At 39.4% G+C, this 17,755-nt stretch overlaps 1 protein-coding gene across 15 annotated transcripts in view; it reads left to right on the forward strand.

Annotated features, from left to right (window-relative positions):
* The window catches only part of LOC138761998 (von Willebrand factor D and EGF domain-containing protein), a 327,980-nt gene that overhangs the window by 102,637 nt on the left and 207,588 nt on the right, over positions 1–17,755 (forward strand). For 12 of the 15 annotated variants that reach the window (XR_011356699.1, XR_011356698.1, XM_069935108.1 and 9 more), the window contains 3 exons: positions 7,545–7,777; positions 14,239–14,328; positions 15,495–15,639. Coding sequence is in view for 13 of the 15 variants with exons in the window: in XM_069935108.1 (XP_069791209.1) it covers positions 7,545–7,777; positions 14,239–14,328; positions 15,495–15,639 (468 nt within the window). In the remaining 2 variants the exon portion in view is untranslated. Of the gene's footprint in view, positions 1–197; positions 378–967; positions 1,844–6,497; positions 6,599–7,544; positions 7,778–14,238; positions 14,329–15,494; positions 15,640–17,755 lie in introns of those variants that run through there. The other 3 variants (XM_069935114.1, XM_069935113.1, XM_069935116.1) reach the window with 3 other exon arrangements.

Raw genomic sequence — 17,755 nt, forward strand, 5'->3', positions numbered from 1 at the left:
ACCTGTGAGGCTGAAGCATGATTGGTCCTCGAAGTTGATGTTTGATTGATCCTCCAGTTGCCAATCAATTGTTAGATCAGCCCATAGGTGAGGCTGACGTGTGATTGGTCCTTGTATGTCACGTGGATGGGCCCTGCATTGAAAAAGCCCACCACATGGAGCTGTTGACTTTTTTTGCTACTCCTTCAAGGCTATTGCTGAGTGCTAGGCTGCAAGCCACGGTCAGCTTTGAAGGGCCTGTTCTGTATCTTGACCCACAGTGACATGAGTCCAGGTTGTGTGTGCTCATTGGTTGTGACCATTGCTGAGCTGCGGGCCATGGGCAGCTCTGGATTGCCAACTGTATCGACACTGGTGACACTGGAGAGCAGGTTCAGGTGAATGTATTTATTTAGTTATGCAGTATACCATGCCTATAGGTGGTGAGCACTGTATATTTAACCCTTGTTTATTTGTGTACTTGGTGTACTGTGCCTGTGAGTGGTGGGCACGGTAGGTTTAACCCTCGTTTTGCAATCAGGTGTTGAGATTGTTGTGTATTATTGCTGTTTATGCATACATGAGTGTATGCCCTTTGGTGAATCCCCCATATATAAATATAGACGGTAGTTGAAGACTAGCACGTGATTCCCTTTGAACCCTTTGAACCTATTCTGAACACAACAGCCCCCTCTCCCCTTTATCTGAAACTTAAAACATGTTTAATTATCAACTTTATTCTATTCTAATAAAATGCTAGCAATTTGAGACATTAATTCTGTTTCATACTCCACAGATTCCAGTGTTCACTGTACATCATATATCTTGTCTACACAAACTAATGTCCTCATTAGAAGCCATAAAAATGCCTCTTTCACTTTTTAATTAATTTGAAAACTTGGTGAGACTTATTTAAGAGTTCAGCTATAAATCCAAGAGCATATAATTTGGTCAAACACCATCTTGTCAGTCTCAAGGCAAAAGGAGTGATAAATAACCTGTCAAGAGCTGATTTTTGCCCTTCTGGAATAATATTGGCTATTTGGCCAGTAATTCAAATTGTTGGAGCATCAGCACCTCTTCTAATTAATTCAGATGTATCTGAATTGGTAAGGAGCCAGGAATAAAGAATATCTGTTGTATTGCATATTTCCAGTTTACCAGCTGGTTGTTCTATTTGTGGGACAAATGTATAATAAATTTGATGTCTGCCAATAGACATTTTCAACATGGGGTCCTGGAACAAAAATGTACACTCCCAGGATTTGTTCCCAATCAGAATCTCAGTGGAATAATATTCTAGCTACAGCAAGGGGTATGCATTTATTTGTATCCACCTGCTAAAACTCTTCTTCTTTCCAGACCCTCCTGAGCAAAATGACCTAACTATGGGCAAAGCTCCTTTACAGAACAGACCTTTTACCTGAATCTCAGAAATACTTTGTGTGCCATTAAAGATGCCTCCTCCCAACCCTGCCTGCTGAACTGGCTGCCCTAGGTGTCAAACAGATTGTTTATTTGAGCTTGAAAATCTTATTGGTCCATCTAGTTTTGAAGGAGTTCTCACCGTTTCATTATTGTCATGTACACATATACACAAAATTTATTTACTTTTGTTTGCCTGAGAAGACATAATGCCAAAATGTTTCCTGCTCCCTTCATCTTTTCTCTATTTATTACCAACAGCCATTTCATTGTGGTGCTACCACTATGTGTGTAGATGTATGCATGGGCTGGTCCACCCCCTGAACCTGTGACTCTTCCCTCCCAGATATCTCTATCAAGGCTGTTCTGCCCAAACCCCTCCCTCAGTACCTGCCATGGAACCGGGCCAGCAACATGCAAGCTGTGCTGACACTTAAAGGTGATTAAAGCCTATTAATCATGATTCTCTGCCTGATTGTGGTTGATTGGTAGTACAATTGTAAATGGTCCAGCACAGACTAGAAGAGCTGAAGGGGCTTGTTTCTGATCTGTAGTGCTCTATGGTTCTATAAAGAGAGGATCAACTTTGATGAAGACTGGATTCTAAGTAAGCTAAGTTGGATGGGGCATCTGACTAAGGGTGATTCCAAATGGTTTATTCATATCTTAGGAACTTGCATTTTGGCTTATAATTGATCCCCAGGTTTGATGACAGTAATAGATATACAGGGCCATGAAGTTGGAGGGCATTACCGGGCAAAGGAGTTTCAAGGCCATGAAGGGAATTAAAACAAAACAAGATAAATAATCTTTGAATCAAGACTTTGCTTCATCAGCAACAAGCACTATGTAATAGGCCGTGAAACAAAATAGGACTTGGCTACACCTTAGAATGGCCCCAGGTTCACACACAGCAGAATAGGAAGGGCTGGCCAGGCCCATTAAAAAAAAATCAAATGCATGATGAACCTTGGAATATGTGGCTGCCTCCAAATTCCATAATTCCTTGTTTCCATCCATCCAATCAGTTTTCTGCTTCTTCTGCACAACCAATTAAAAAAAAAAGACATCAAAATCATGAGTAGTAGCTCAAGTAATCTTCAGTTAACATGGATCAATACAGTTAGCATTAAGTATATAACAAAATTCTGTAGACACTGTGGTTGAAGTAAGAACTTGGAGAAGATCAGCAGGTCAAACAGTGTCCTTTCTGAAGCAAAGGCTTACATAACTGACGTTTCTGGCATGAGCCCCTCATCAAAGTATGAGAAAATGCTAGCAAGCTTCTGAACAAATGGGTTGGGGGTGGCAAGGAAATGATAGGTGGAGAAATGAGGGAGGGGACTGCAGCACTGGGGTGGGGGGAAATGGTAGAGCTGTGTGAATGAAAGAACTGGAAGGACAGGATAGGGGGAGGGGGAAGATAAGGCAAGCAGGTTTAATGGAAGACAATAAAGTCAGTGTTCATACCATCTGGCTGGAGAGTGTCCAGCTGGAAAATAAGATGTTGTTCCTCCAGTCTGTGGGTGGACAGGGTAGGTTAGTACACAAGGCCATGGACAGCCTCGTGAGTGTGGGAATATGACCCAGAATTGAAATGGTTGGTCACTGGGAGGTTGCTGTGGTTGCAAATGGAGGAATATTGCTGATCGAAATAATCTGCCAGTCTGCGACTGGACTCTCCGATTATAGAGAATGCCACAAAGGGTGCACCATGTGCAATAGATAAGTCCTCTGGATGTACAAGTGAAGTATTGCTTCAAATACGGTTAGCATAGCAGATAGTGCAACACTAGTACAGCGTTAGTGGCCCATACAGCACTGTTTTTAAGGAGTCTGAACATTCTCTCATGACAATGTGGATTTCCTCATGTTCCAAAAACATACAGGGTTTGTGGGTTAATTGATGTATTTGGGCAGCGCGGGCCCATCAGCTGATAGAGCCCATTACCGTGCTGTATCCCTAAATGTAATTTATCTCTTCTCATTGTTTTCCAGTCCACAGCTTTTTATTTGGTTGACTACACCATCGACATTCTAGTGTTGAGTGAACACTCTTAATCCAATAAAAAGTTGCTTTGTGCTACAACAAAAATTAAAAGCTGCTTTTTTAAAAAAATTATTGATGGCTATTGTAAATCTGTCAAGTCACCATTATTTGTCATTTATACTATGCATTGCACTGTAAAAAGAGATGGTTTTTCTCCAAGACTACAGAGCAGAATTATATAAATTCAAGTTAAAACATTAAGACACATACAGTAGAAGTCCATGGTACAATATCCACATATGTTCTGTGAATTCAGGAACCTGATAGCTTGGGGGAAAAAAAAACTATTGCCCAATTGGGACGCAAGAGGCCGAGGGCTATGGTACCTTCTACCAGATGGCAGAAGGGAGAACAGTTTACATGAGGGTTGTGTGAACTCCTTTTTATTTTTATTATTATTTTATTTATTATTTTCCAGATGTGGATGTTTGTCATGGAAAGAGGAGAGCCCACCAATGATTTTTTTTTTCGGTGTTGCATGAAAAATGCACACAATGAAATTAGATTAAAATAAAAACACAATGCTGGAGAAACTCAAGTCAAGCATTGTACTTTGTACAGCAAAGATAAAGATGGATAACAAATGTTTTGGACTTGAGGCCTTTATCCTGGTATGAGTAAAATGTAGGTAGGCACCTGAATAAAATGGTGGGGCTGGGGCAGGGGAGGAACACACACTCACAGAGAAGAAGTAAAAGGTGGATAAAGGAGGGAGGGCACTATATAAAACCTGGATTGGTATCAGCTCGCCATCAGACAAAATCATTGTTGGTTCACAGATGCGTTGATGGAGTTGTCTGCCTCTTCCATTTTGGATGGAGAACACTCCAAGCATTGGGCAACATCCTTCCTATTGGGCAATAAAAACAGTTTCTTTAAAAGGCTTTCCCCTGCACTAGGGATTTCATGGTGTGTACACATCTGTCTTCCTCCTCAGGTCTTCCAATTAGATTAGATTCTGCGACAAATGTAAAATTGCTGAGGTTTCTTTGATTCACATACTTTGGACTTGCCCTAGTTTAGAAAAAAAATTTGGAACAATATTATTCAAATTGTATCGGTGATTCTTAAGGTTAAATTGGAACCTTGGACTTTAATTGCTCTTTTTGGATCATTTCAAGATGATGACGTTTTACTGAGCTCACTTAAATCCAAAATTTTATCTTTTATTTCACTGATAGCCAGATATACACTTTTTATCAAATGGAAATATAACACTCTACCTACCCACACACACAATGGTTAAATGATATTATGTCTTTTTTAAGTTTAGAAAAAAAATAGATATGCTACTAAAGATATAAATACTAATTTCCTAAAGATGTGGGGTCCTTTAATGGACCATGACCACATCTAAAGTTTTAGGGTTGTTATAAGCTTTGATGCTGTGCTATTTCCAGATTGTTATCACCCACAGTTTTGTTTTCTCCCAACCTTGTATAGTGGTAGGGGTTTTGATTTAATATTTTTTTTATTCTTGGAATTTGTATTTCAATATAATAATTGTATTGTTTATTTTTTGTATTATTGCAAACTTCAATAAAAATATATTTTAAAAAAAGTAGATTTTAAAAAAAAATTAAAAATATAAAGTGAGATTAGAGTCAACTTTATTGTCATTGTGCCAAGTACAGATGGAAAGCAATGAAATGCAATTAACATCTCACCAGAAGTACAAAGAATGTGCTACTTGCAAGTAACTGTGAATAAAAGCAAGCACTCCAGCAAAGAAACAAGTGTAAAAATGCTGACAGTACAGTCTGGGTGCAATACTGCCCAGCACTGTGATGTAAGGCTCAGCAGGGTCACAGCCTCAGGGAAGACGCTCTTCCTGAGCCTGTTGGTTCGGGAGCGGAGGCTCCTGTAGCATCTACTGGATGGAAGGAGAGTAAAAAAAAGTCCATAGTTAGGGTCAGAAGCATTTTTTAAACTTTATTTATTCAGAAAAAAGTAAAATACAGATATTAAAGTATAACAATACAATTTTCCCCCTCCCCCCACTAACCTCTACTCCCTTCCAAAAAAAATAGGAGCAATATTAGTTATTATTAATAGCTGCTGTAGAGAGAGCCATTCCAAACCCATGCATTTCAAATACGGATTCCATTTTTTAATTAAAAAAGAAATAATTATCATGTGAGTTATGTTATCTTTTCCAAAGGAGTACAGCTTCTCATTTCAGCATGCCATCTTTTAACATTCAACTCCTTCCATGTAACTGCTACACATATCCTAGCAACTGTCAAAGCTAAATAAATAAATGCCATTTGAAATTTATCCAATTTAAAGCCCAGCGTCAAGGATGAGAGGCATTCTTGATAAAGCTTTTCACCCTGCCCAGGCAGCATTTCTGATAGATGTTCTCAATTGTAGGCAATTGGGTGTCGATAATCCGCTGGGCAGTTTTCACCAGCCACTGGAGTGTTTTCCTGTCTGATACAGGACAGTTGTCGTTACCACACAAGTGACTATGCTCCTGTGGTACAACAGTTCAAATCCATCAGTATCCTGGGACAGAGGTGAGCTTTCTTGATGCTCCACAGGAAATAAAGGCACTATTGCACCTTTTTGATCAGAATGTTCAGGGGCCAGATGAACGCATCAGAAATGTGGACACCAAGGAATTTGGAGCTTGATACACATTCCACTACAGCTTCACTGATGTTGATAGGGGCATGAGTGTGGCTGCCAGAGTGCCTGAAGTCTATAATTATCTCCTTAATCTTCTGGATGTTAAGGGCCAAGTTATTGTCGGCACACCATGCGGCCAGGTCCTGGACCTCATCCCTGTTGGCTGTCTTATCGTCTCTTCTGATCAGACCAACCATTGTGGTATCATCAACAAACTTGATTATGGCCTGATGCGTATGATCTTGCTACCTAGCACCCAGATGTTTGTTGTATGGTTTTGAAGCAGTACATATCTGTTCTTTGTTTGATCATCTGCAAGTCTTTTCTTGCTGCATCTTTTAATATTTGTGTAGTGTAATATCTAACAATGTGATGATGAATGTGAACTCTCATAATGTGTGCCCATTTTCAGTGACATCTAGATTTTAAACATGGCAGAGAAATGCTTTAGGACATCTAAATGGAGGGAAAAACCAGCAACCAACATAAAGATGAAAAAAATTAATATAACAGGTACACATTTCCACCAGGTTGGACTTGTAAATCAGTAAAGAATTTGTCTACGGAGAATCAAGATACCACCTCAGTCATTGTCTCAATTGGCCAATGGCTTGGTTCTCAGCAGTAGCTTTTTCCATAATGATCTCTTCCGTGTCGCTTACAGAATGTAGACACACTATGCCCCTGCAATTGGCTCCCCCTCCTTTATTTATGGTGTATAAGAAAATTCAGTGGGTGTTGTGCAATATGTTTACATGATGTAGTAGTGATTATTGGAAAGATGTGAGGCTTACGGCAGTTCTAAGATTGTGAAGATGTAAAAGCTATTTCACAGTCCTGACGCTCGGTTAGCGAGAGTGGTGATGCTACTACTATGACGTTGCAGTTAAAGATCGATCCATTGACCTTGACTGTGCATGTGAGGTTATTAAACCTAGTACTGTATATCCAGCAATTTGTTGATATGCAATTGCATTGGCCTCCATGGCCATCTTTTCCCAGTAATTCTTATAAGGATTCATGTCTGTGAACAGATGTCCCCACACGCTCTTAGCCACAATTACTACAGATGTTGGAAACCTGAAAGAAAAAAAAACCAGAAACTGCTGGAAATATTTAGTAGTTTAGAAAACAGTATTTTTAAGAAAGAGAGAAACAAAATTAAAGCTTCAGGTTGGTTGCCAAATGCATGTTGATTTCCCCATGTCCATTTTGTGATAGTGACCATCTCTACAATAGCAAAAGGAAGCATATCAAAGGTAGAACGTGTAATCATTACTGGAGCAGCATTTATTTATATGCTTGCCACTTTGTCTATCAGTGTTCAAAAATGCATATTTTGGAGTCCTTCACATTTAAAAAAAAACAAATTTTGTTTGAGTCTTATTTAGAGTATGTAGAACTTATGGAATTTGTGGTCAAATTTTGAATTAATTATGCTTGTCTTTTTTTCTCTCAGCCAGGGTTCCTGATCTGCCCAACAAACCACTAATTACTCCTGAGTTAGTTGGCACTGACATCCATTTGAAGTGTACTTACATGAGCCCAGCTGTAAATGGCAGTGTGGGATATGTGGTGGTGTGGTCCCGGATCTCCCCACTTCACATGAAGGAAGAAGTAAAGAGGGTCACGACCCGACAAATGTTCTCATTTGTGGAAATGGATGGTACCTCTTTGAGACTTGGAGACACGGTAATGATTTCCAAGTTCCTTGCATCTATATCCATTATTGTGTTAGAACATTTTTATTTGAAAACTTGCAAACTCCAGATGTTGGAAGTTTAAAACAAATGGAAGTTGCTGGAAGCATTCAAAAGATTAGACAGCATCAGTGGTGAGAGAAATGGACAACATTTTACCTGAAAGGTCATTAGCCTGCAAAGTTAACTCCTTGTCTTCTTCTCTACAGATATTACCTGGCCCACAAAATATCCCCCAGCATTAGTTATAAGATTTTCCTGCTTGGACCTCAGTCATTTCAGCCTCCATTACTGTTACTTTGGGAAACAAAGCAAGCCTGAAGAACGGCTTTTTAAAAAAAATTTGGCCTGGGTTTCCAACATTTGCAGATTTTTAACATTTTCATTCACAAAAGCATGTAATATGCTTTGTCAAAACTTCCCCTAATTAAGTGTTGTTTCTCAAGCATTTGTTGGACTTGATTGGAATAATGTAAGTGATCAAAGAGAGAAAAGTTAGGGTGGAAAGGGACAGATACGGAAGTTTGAGGTCACACTAGTGGAATGAATAGAAGTGTTCAGCAAAGTAGTCGACTAATCTGCATGTGATTTTCCTCCATACCCAGGAGTCTATATTGTGATATACATTCATATCCAATGTGATTCTGGTTCAAAGACTCATATATCTCAAGCTCCTATTTTCCTTTATAGTTCTCTGCAGAAAGTGATTGGATTATATTGTTGGTTATTTTCCGTTTATGTCAACTCCAAATTTTTCCTTTTAAGTATCTTCCTGTAATTTGCCTAATTTTTATAATCAACAACAACAAAACTGAAAAGTTGAATCAAATATATTGCCTGTAGGAGCCATCACTGTACATTGTGTTGGATCCATCCACTAATGGCTACGAAAGTGTAAAAACAAAGTGTACCCCTGGAGTCAGCAAGATGACTCAATGGCAGACCACACGGCCAAAGACCTAGGAACAGAAATGACCACAAGCCAGACGATCAGCATAGGACCTGATAGATCAACCACACTTGTAGGACAGAAACTCCAAAGTTGCATCTATGGTTGGACAAAGGTAACCTTGGAGAGGGGGCTTAAGATCTATCAAGGCAAGAAAAAGTGCTTGAGAGAGCTTAATGAGGGACTTTGCATTGACCACTTTTTTTTTTAAGAAGTAGGCAAAATCAGTCGAATGAAGCCCAGTGGCAGGAGAACCACCACAGCATGCAGGGTTTCAATATCCCAAACACAAGAAAAACTCAAACAGTTACAGACCCAACAACATCTAGGTGTCTGGAGTCCAACTAGCCAAAACCAGCAACAGAAAGGAAGATCGGTAGGTGCAAAATAGAAACATTGTGGCCCAAGTCTTGCAGGAGACAAGAATAGCAGTTCCATCAACACAGTTCTTGTTCACTTACTCGAGGATTAAGGGATCTGTGGAAAATAACTTGGAAAGATGGGAAAGAAAGTTATGGAGTGCACAGATTTAGAGTGAAGGAAAAGAGAAAGAGGAACAGAAGGAATTAAGTCGGCTTAAATCAAGAAGTTGGTGGGAAATTGAGAAACTCATAAGAGAAAAGCGGCAACTGAGAAAACAATGGAGGAAGGCATCAGAGGAGAAAAAGTGCCTGAAAAGGCAGCAAAGAATGAAAGATGGGCAAAAATAAACTTCTACAAAGATATTGCGTTCATCAAAGGCATTTTCACTATAGAAAAGAGTGGGTCACAAGTTCCAAGGAGGGAACTTGAGGAACACTTAAGAAAGACTCATGCAGATACTCTTAGGAATGATCCAATTAACATCCCCCTCTCCCCCCCCCCCCCCCCCCCCCACCGAGCATGCCACCAATTTACCAACCAGAACATCAGCTGGATGAGGGGCCTCTTGTATGGAAAGAGGTGAAGTGCACGGTAAAGTGGGCAAGAACAGCATCAGCCCCAGAGCCCAATGGAATGGGGTCTATAAGAACACCACTGGCAACCTGAGGTTCCTTTGGAAGCTTATGAGAGTGGCATGGGGAGGAATCATAGCAAAGGCATGTTGGAGAGCAGGAGGGATCTTGTTTCCTAAATTAAAGAACTCAGCCATCAAGCAATTCTGACAGATTAGTCTTCTGAACACAGAAGGAAAGATTTTCTTCAGTGTTGTGGCTCATTGACTCTCTACGTCCCTGGTGAACAATAAGTTTGTTGATACATCATGCAGAAGACAGGAGTAAGGGAATTGTCGAGTTGCTTATAACACACAAGCATCATCTGGCACCCGATACAAGCAGCCTTCAACTTCTTCCAGGTTTCAGAAGCCATCACGCATCTCATCCAAGCATATTTTCAGGATCTCCAGTTCCCCATTTACAACCTGGAAATATGTATAATGGTAGGTTGCACCATCTCTCCCTTTGCTTTCACCATGGCATGTTGGGTGACAGGAGGGGAGCGGCTGAAAAGTGGGCTACGTCTTCCTCCAATTAGAGCATACACAGATGACATCACCACATTAACAACAACAAAGGCGTCATGGTTGGCGTAGTGGATAGCAATCGAGACCCAGGTTCGAATAGCAGACTCTCTGTAAGGAGTTTGTACGTTCTCCCTGTGTCTGCGTGGGTTTCTACTGGGGGCTCTGGCTTCCTCCCACCATTTGAAACTATGAGAAGGAGCGTGTAGATTAATTGGGTGTAAATTGGGCAGCATGGACTTATGGGCTGAAACGGCCTGTTAATGTGCTGAACATCAACATTTAAAGTTTTTTAAAAGTTTAATTTAAAAAAAGTCCTGCACTAAGCATTTCCTCGATAAGCTTCATAGCAACATCAAATGAGCATGAATGGAAATCAAACCAAGCAAATCTCACAGTATTTCCATTGCCAAAGGCAGGCTTGTAGACAAAAGGTTTGCATTAATGAAGAACCAATACCAACTATCCTAGAGGGGCAGGGACTGAACAGGAACACTCAACATGGGTTTGTTCGGGGAAGGTCATGTTTGACATATCGTGTTGAATTTTTTTGAGGCGGTGACTAGGAAGGTTGATGAGGGTAGAGCAGTAGATGTAGTCTCTATGGATTTCAGTAAGGCCTTTGATAACATTCCACATTGAAGGTTGGGAAGGAAGGTTCAGGTGCTAGGTATTAATGTTGAGATAGTCAAATGGGTTCAATGGTAGCTAGAAGGTAGATGCCAGAGAGTCATGATGGATAACTGTCAGGATGGAGGTCAGTGACGAGCAATGTGCCTCAAGGATCGGTGTTAGGTCCCTTGTTGTTTGTCATTTACATTAATGATTTGGATGATGGAATGGTAAATTTGGTGAATAAGTATGTGAACGACACAAAATTTGGGGGACCTGTGGATAGTGAAGATGGTTTTCAGGGACTGCTTAGAAGAGCAGATGGAGTTTAATATAGATAAGTGTGAAGGAGGAATAATCAAAACAGGACGTATGCAGTGAAGGGGAGGGCATTGAGGAATGCAGAGGAACAGAGAGATTTTGGAATAATGGTACATCATTCTTTCAAAGTGGATTCTCAAGTGGATAGTGTGGTAAAAAGGCTTTTGGTATGCTAGCCTTTATAAATCAAAGCATAGAATATAGGAACTGGGAGGTGATGTTAAGACTGTTCAAGGCATTTGTGAGGCTAAATTTGGAATGCTGTGTGCAGTTCTGCTCCCCACCTTATAGGAAGGATATCAATAAGGTAGAGAGGGTGCAGAGAAGATTTACTAAGATGTTGCCTGGATTGCAGTATCTAGAATAGAAAGAAATATTGAGTAGACTGGGTCTTTATTAATTGGAGTGTAGAAGGTTGAGGGGGAATTTGATTGAGGTATATAAGGGAGATGGATAGAGTAGATGTGAATAGGCTCTTCCCCTTGAGGGTAGATGAAATTGGAATGAGGGGTCATCATTTAAGAGTTAGGGGCAAAAGTTTAGAAGTAACATGAGAGGGGCTTCTTCACTCAGAGAGTGGTGGCTGAATGGAATGACCTTCCAGAAGAGGTGGTTGCAGCAGGATCAATTTTGTCATTTAAGAGAAGGTTGGATTGGTGCATGGATGTGAGGGGATTGGAGGGTTATAGACAGGGAGGAGGTAGGTGGGACTAGAGGAGATCACTTAAATCGGTGCGGACTAGAGGTGTCCAAATGGCCTTTTTCTGTACTGTAATTGTTATATACTGTTATGTTAGAATAATGCAACCCTAAATGAAACTGAGCACCTTAAGTTGAACAACTTAGGCAGGATATACAACACGGCTCTCCCAGGGAAACTAAAGGTGTGGTGTCTCCAGTCCGGTCTGCTACCCCGACTCGTGACATTAACAATATACAAAGAATCTCTCATACATTGAGAAAATGAAGAGACAGCTTAGCTCACAAATGAGGAAGTGGCTTGGACTTCCCAGATATCTAGTATTGTAGGGCTTTATGGGGATGGAATTGTGTTGTTGCCATTATCTAGTCTTGTGGAAGAATGAAAATGTACCAAAGTGAGGCTGGAATTGACACTCAGAAAATCATAGGACTTGTGCATTAGAGATGCTGCCCTAGCCTTTTCAACAGATAGAAAATGGACACCAGCTGCAGCAGTACGGAATGCAGAATCAGCACTCAGACACCAGGTCATAGTGGGCTATGTGCCACAAGGTAGAGGAGACTTTGGCTTAGAAACAAAGAAACCCACCTGGCAGAAAGCAAGTCCATCTGACTGTTAGCAAGTGGTGGTGGAAGAAGTACACCAACAAGGAGCAGCAACCACGTTTGCCAAAGCCATATCTCAACCAAACAAAGGCAATGGACAAGATGGGAGGGCATTGAAAGGAGGAGACTAACCTGGAAGGACCTGTGGAATAAGGAGTCCAATAGAGCAAGTCTTATCACCAGTCACGTATGATGTCCTGCCCTCTCCCACAAATCTAAATCTATGATCAGGAAAGGACATAGCATGTCCCCTCTGCACAGTTCCTACTACCCTCAAGCACATTTTGGTTGGGTGCAAGGTCAATCTCACCCAAGGCTGGTATACCTGGTGACACAATCAAGTGCTGAGATGCCCAAGAGTCGAACTCAAAGAAAAAAAAACTTTGAATGCCCTGCTGTCAAACACCCAGATACTCTCTCATACCTAATACCTTTCATTTGAGAGAGGAAAAAAAATCACCAAACCCACTCCTCCTCACTCCGAGACATAGGCCATCTGAAAACAGTCAGCAACTGAAATTCCTTGTGGCTTTGGCTAGCAACTCCTCTTTCTATCAGAAAATGCCAGCACCAACCTGAGACCAGATCTGGTATTCTGGTCCCGGTCTCAGCAGAATGCCTTCATTATTAAGCTGATGGTTCCTTGGGAGGTACCAAGGATGAGGTGCAAGAACAAGACACTGTGTTATACCAATCTTGCCACAGAAGCAGAAGTGCAAGGCTGGGAAATGAGGGTGTGTCCGGTTGAATTTGGTTGTAGAGAATTTGTTGCCAAATCCATGACCAAGCCATCTGAGAGAAGTAGGAATCAAAGGGCAGGCCTCAGAGAGTCAATTAAATTCCTCTCTGCCTCTACTGAAATGAGCAGTCACTGGCTTTGGCTAAAAGTTAGGGGTATATCTGGGCTCCAAATAACCACTTGGAATAACGGATATGAGACACACCCTATATATTGGATCAGCCTGTGGTGGACCTGCCTTGGCAGAGGGTGTCTTGTGTTTAAAAGGCCGAAACACCCTACGATACCAGGGAATAGAACTGAAGATGTGTCCGAGACTGGACAGTCATCCCTAGTAGTCATGCTGCATTATTGTAATTGAGGCAACCAACCAGACTAACTCAATGAGAGAGGATTAATTTAACTAATACTGAAATGTCAGGGATTGTAATACCTACTCTTATAAATCACCAAGGATGCTCTTTAATCAAAAATGTCCTGTGATGTAAAGATTAGTTTAACCAAACCCAACAGAAGTCCAGCTTCAAGAATCAGTTCTATCATGCTCTAACCTTTTCCAAACTGGACTCTCTTGGAATTGCATAACAGCAGATTGTTATTTTCAGTCTACTGATTGAGTCTTGCTAAAGTATGATAAACTTTTTGAATATTTCCCTGAGCTTCATAATCAAAGCATTAATGTTGACATCCTGCACATTCCCTGCTCTGCAGTGAACTTGATATTTTACTGAAATGTTGCTGTATCAGAAGTTTTGTATGTACGGATTTATTTTGATTGATACTAGCTAAGTTTTGTCGAGAATGTGAATAATTATCTTTGAACAACAGCACAAGTTGAGGATGTTTTATTTTGCATCTGGCACTCCCAGCAGGGACAAGTGGTTTCAGTTTTTTTCTGGGATGACAGAGTGAGTGGCCCATTGCAGAGTGGGAAATGTGATCTCTTCTAAAATATCATCACTTAAAATGTTTGCAGATGAAGTGAACTAAAATCTGTACTTCCTATTATGTTTTGTTTTACAGGTTTACTGTAGTGTATCAACATTCTTGCAAGAGTTTCCAGATATTCACAGCCTGTCAAAGAGAAGTGAGCCATTCTTTGCTGGAATAAAGGTAAATGAAAATATTCTCTTAATTTAACTTCAAACTTATTCCACATACTTTATGATGGTGTTTGTCAAATTTTGCGTTAATTGAAATGGATTCAGAGAAAGTATCTTGTGACATTATAATCCTGAATTTAGTGTTTTATCTCATCCAGTGATATGACTTAACTCATTCAATTATTGATAAAGAACCATTTTGATAAGATGCTCCCATTTATTAATCTGTGCTTTAGGCTAGAGTGCCATTCAATAATAAGAATTACAGTTGCACTAAAGTGTTGCTTTTAATGTAGTGAAATTGTACAAGATTAATTCACAGGAACATTATTACATCACATATCAAGCAGTAGATTAAAAGATGGACTAAAAAAGGCAGTTCTGACGAAAATTTTTAAGGGAGAAAGAGAAAGGAGACAGTGGAAGAAATTCCAGAGCACCGCAGGCCATCAATGCCAAAGGCAAGGGAAGAAGTTTCAGTGAGATATAAGGGATGGTCAAGATTATCGAGGAGGGGAAAGGCCATTGAGGCTTTGTGCATCTATAAGTCTTGGCAGTGATAGAAGCAAGCATTGAAGAAGAAAAGTCACAGCTTGATTTAAGCAATAATATACTCTGAGACAGCACCCAAGCTCAATGGGCCAGCATGATATAGACGTCAAACAGGAAAAAAAGCAATCTGCTTAATTTCCCCCCCCCCCCACCCCAGTTCCATATTCTCTGTAATTACCCACCAGGATGCATGATCACAAACTGGGGAGAACTTCCCCTTATTGCTTGATGAAGGGCTCCAGCCCAAAAAGTTAATTATTCTTTTTATCCCATTGATGTTGCTCAACTGGTTGAGTTTCTCCCACAGATTAATTTGTGCAACGGACATTAGCAGGTACAGTCTCTTTGTTGCTCCCTTTATTGCTCTTGAAAGCCATAGAATTGCTAAGATTCCGTTAAAGCATTAAAAAAAACACATACAATATAATTGAAAGATGTGGCTGATTGTCCTTTCTGATTAAAACCGAAAATAACTTCTTATCAAAACCCATGAAGTAATTGATCAAGATCAATTAACTAGGAAGTCATTTGATATGTAACTTTAATACTGCAGTGACTTAGAATAATTTAAAAAATGCACTGGGTGTTAAAGTTTGCAAATTAAAATGTATTTCTTTCACACAGTTTGAGCCAGAATTTTTGCACATAGCAGAAGACGGAAAGGAGCATTCTTTGTCAATCCAAAGTACGATACCTGTCTCTTGTCAGGAAGCCAGTCAGAATCTAAAGAATTGTAAATTAACTTTGCGGCTAACCATAAATGATTCAGGTAAGCACCAAGATTGTGAATGAATGCAACAAGTTGTATGTGATGCACTGAATAGTTAATCAGCTGATGGAATCAATATTATTTTGATTGTTTTCTGTTGTTTTCTCCTTAAGCAATGCAATTTTTGCCTGTTGTACTACTTATTCATTCACTTTAAATGAGACCTTGATTTACCTTGCGCATCAAAATTATTTTGCTGAAAATGAAAAAGATATCATCAGAATGTGCATGTTTCAAATGGTTTTAAATATGGCACCATTTATGATGTGTGCAGTATTTTTCCATACTGTGAAGATGTAGGAAAATTACATTGGATTTACTGATGGATGTGGGAATAGAATAAAGAGTCATAACTGTATGATTTATATTGTCTAGCCTGTAAGAAAGTAATATGATATTTAGCAGCATGTATTACCCAGTTCCTTGATAATGGGAAAGGAACTGCTCTGAACTGTAATATATAGCCATGCAAATGCCTATTTTAACATATTTTATTAATATTTGTCTGAAATGAATTCCAAAATCCACATTAAAATAATGAATAATAATTATGAATTTGCATAGGATATGTTTATCACTTGAACATTTTACATTGTAACTGCAATCAAAAAGGAAACCTTAAATAACAATAAAATTGCTGGAAATACTCTACAGATCAGCCAAGCCATGGAGAGAGAAACAGATTAAATATTCAGGTTGATGATCTTTATCATTACTGAATTCTGAGGAAAGAGCATGGCCTGAAACATTAATTCTTTCTCTCTCCTTTGGTGCCATCTCAGCTGGTGAGAATTTCATACATATTTGTTTTTATATAACAATGTAAAATTATTTGAGCAAGAGATTGAGCAAGTCATCCCTTTGCATATTCCTGCTGGTGTTTCACCAAATCAACCCCTTCATCCATATTCCTTTGAACTGATAAAAATGACTGGCATTGTGTGAAGCAAAATATGAATATCAGTAATGGAAATGAGGTGCTTTTTCTCAAAAGAAAATCTTTGAGAATAATATTTATATAAGAAAAGACTCTGAAGTAATATGTCAATGTGAATATTTTGTAAATTTTTTGAGAGTTAGATTGTCCAGGCTGTGAACCTTCTTCTGTAATGTAACCCTGTGTGTGCACAAACGAACTTGTATCATAAGGAGATAAGGTTTGAAAATAATAGCATTAATGTTGATTTTAAGAAGTTATGCTTTGAAAGTCAAACAACAAGCACACACAGTCAGGACTAAACAGCAAAAATATAATTTAAAAATGGGCTCATTCTTCATCCTTGCCAGAATTCACCTCACGTATAAAACATTACTGGCGATTCAGCATATCGAGTTCCATTGGTCCTGTTCTTTCTGCGTCTATTTCCCCATAGTCTTGCAACTTATTTTCTCTCATATTTGCTCACAATATTCCTTTAGATTTTTACAAATATTTATCTGTATCATCCATTTTCAATGGGAGTGTTGAGTGGGGGGTGGGGGGGAGAGGGGGTTGGGACCACAGCACATTTAAGTAAAAGCCTTATTTTCTTTTCACCTCCTGTCATTATAATTTTTTTTTTTAATGTAGTACAACAGAAACAAAAAATTGACTGCTTCACATGGAAGGTGGTCCATAAACTTTGGCAGCTATGGGACCAAAAGGCTGATCTACAGTGAGAGTAATTTCAAATACATCATTATCCTACCAGCATGCATTTGAGATGTTGTAGAAACTGGAATACCCACAGGAAACCCATGTTTTCACAGTGATCATTCAAGATCAGAATTGTTCAGTGAAATAATGGCTTGTGTAATTGTAACTTTAAATCTACATTTATGTGTATCATTGGTAGACTTTTACCCTCTCGTTTATTAAGAACCTCTCAACCTCTACTTTGAAAATATTTAGAGACGGTTCTAAAGACACATATCCTAAGAAAAAACTGCTCTTTTTCTTGCATGTTTTATGCAGTGACCCCAAGTTCTACATTCTCCCATTATAGGAAGAGTCTTCTTCATATATACTCTGTCAAGTCTTCTCAGTATCCAATGTATTCCAATCAGTTACCTCTCATTCTTATAAACTCCAAATTGATACATGACTAGCTTGTTCAATTTTTTTTTTAACATTTTA

The sequence above is a fragment of the Narcine bancroftii genome, chromosome 4, assembly GCF_036971445.1.
Source record: "Narcine bancroftii isolate sNarBan1 chromosome 4, sNarBan1.hap1, whole genome shotgun sequence".
Classification (NCBI taxonomy): Eukaryota; Metazoa; Chordata; class Chondrichthyes; order Torpediniformes; family Narcinidae; genus Narcine; species Narcine bancroftii.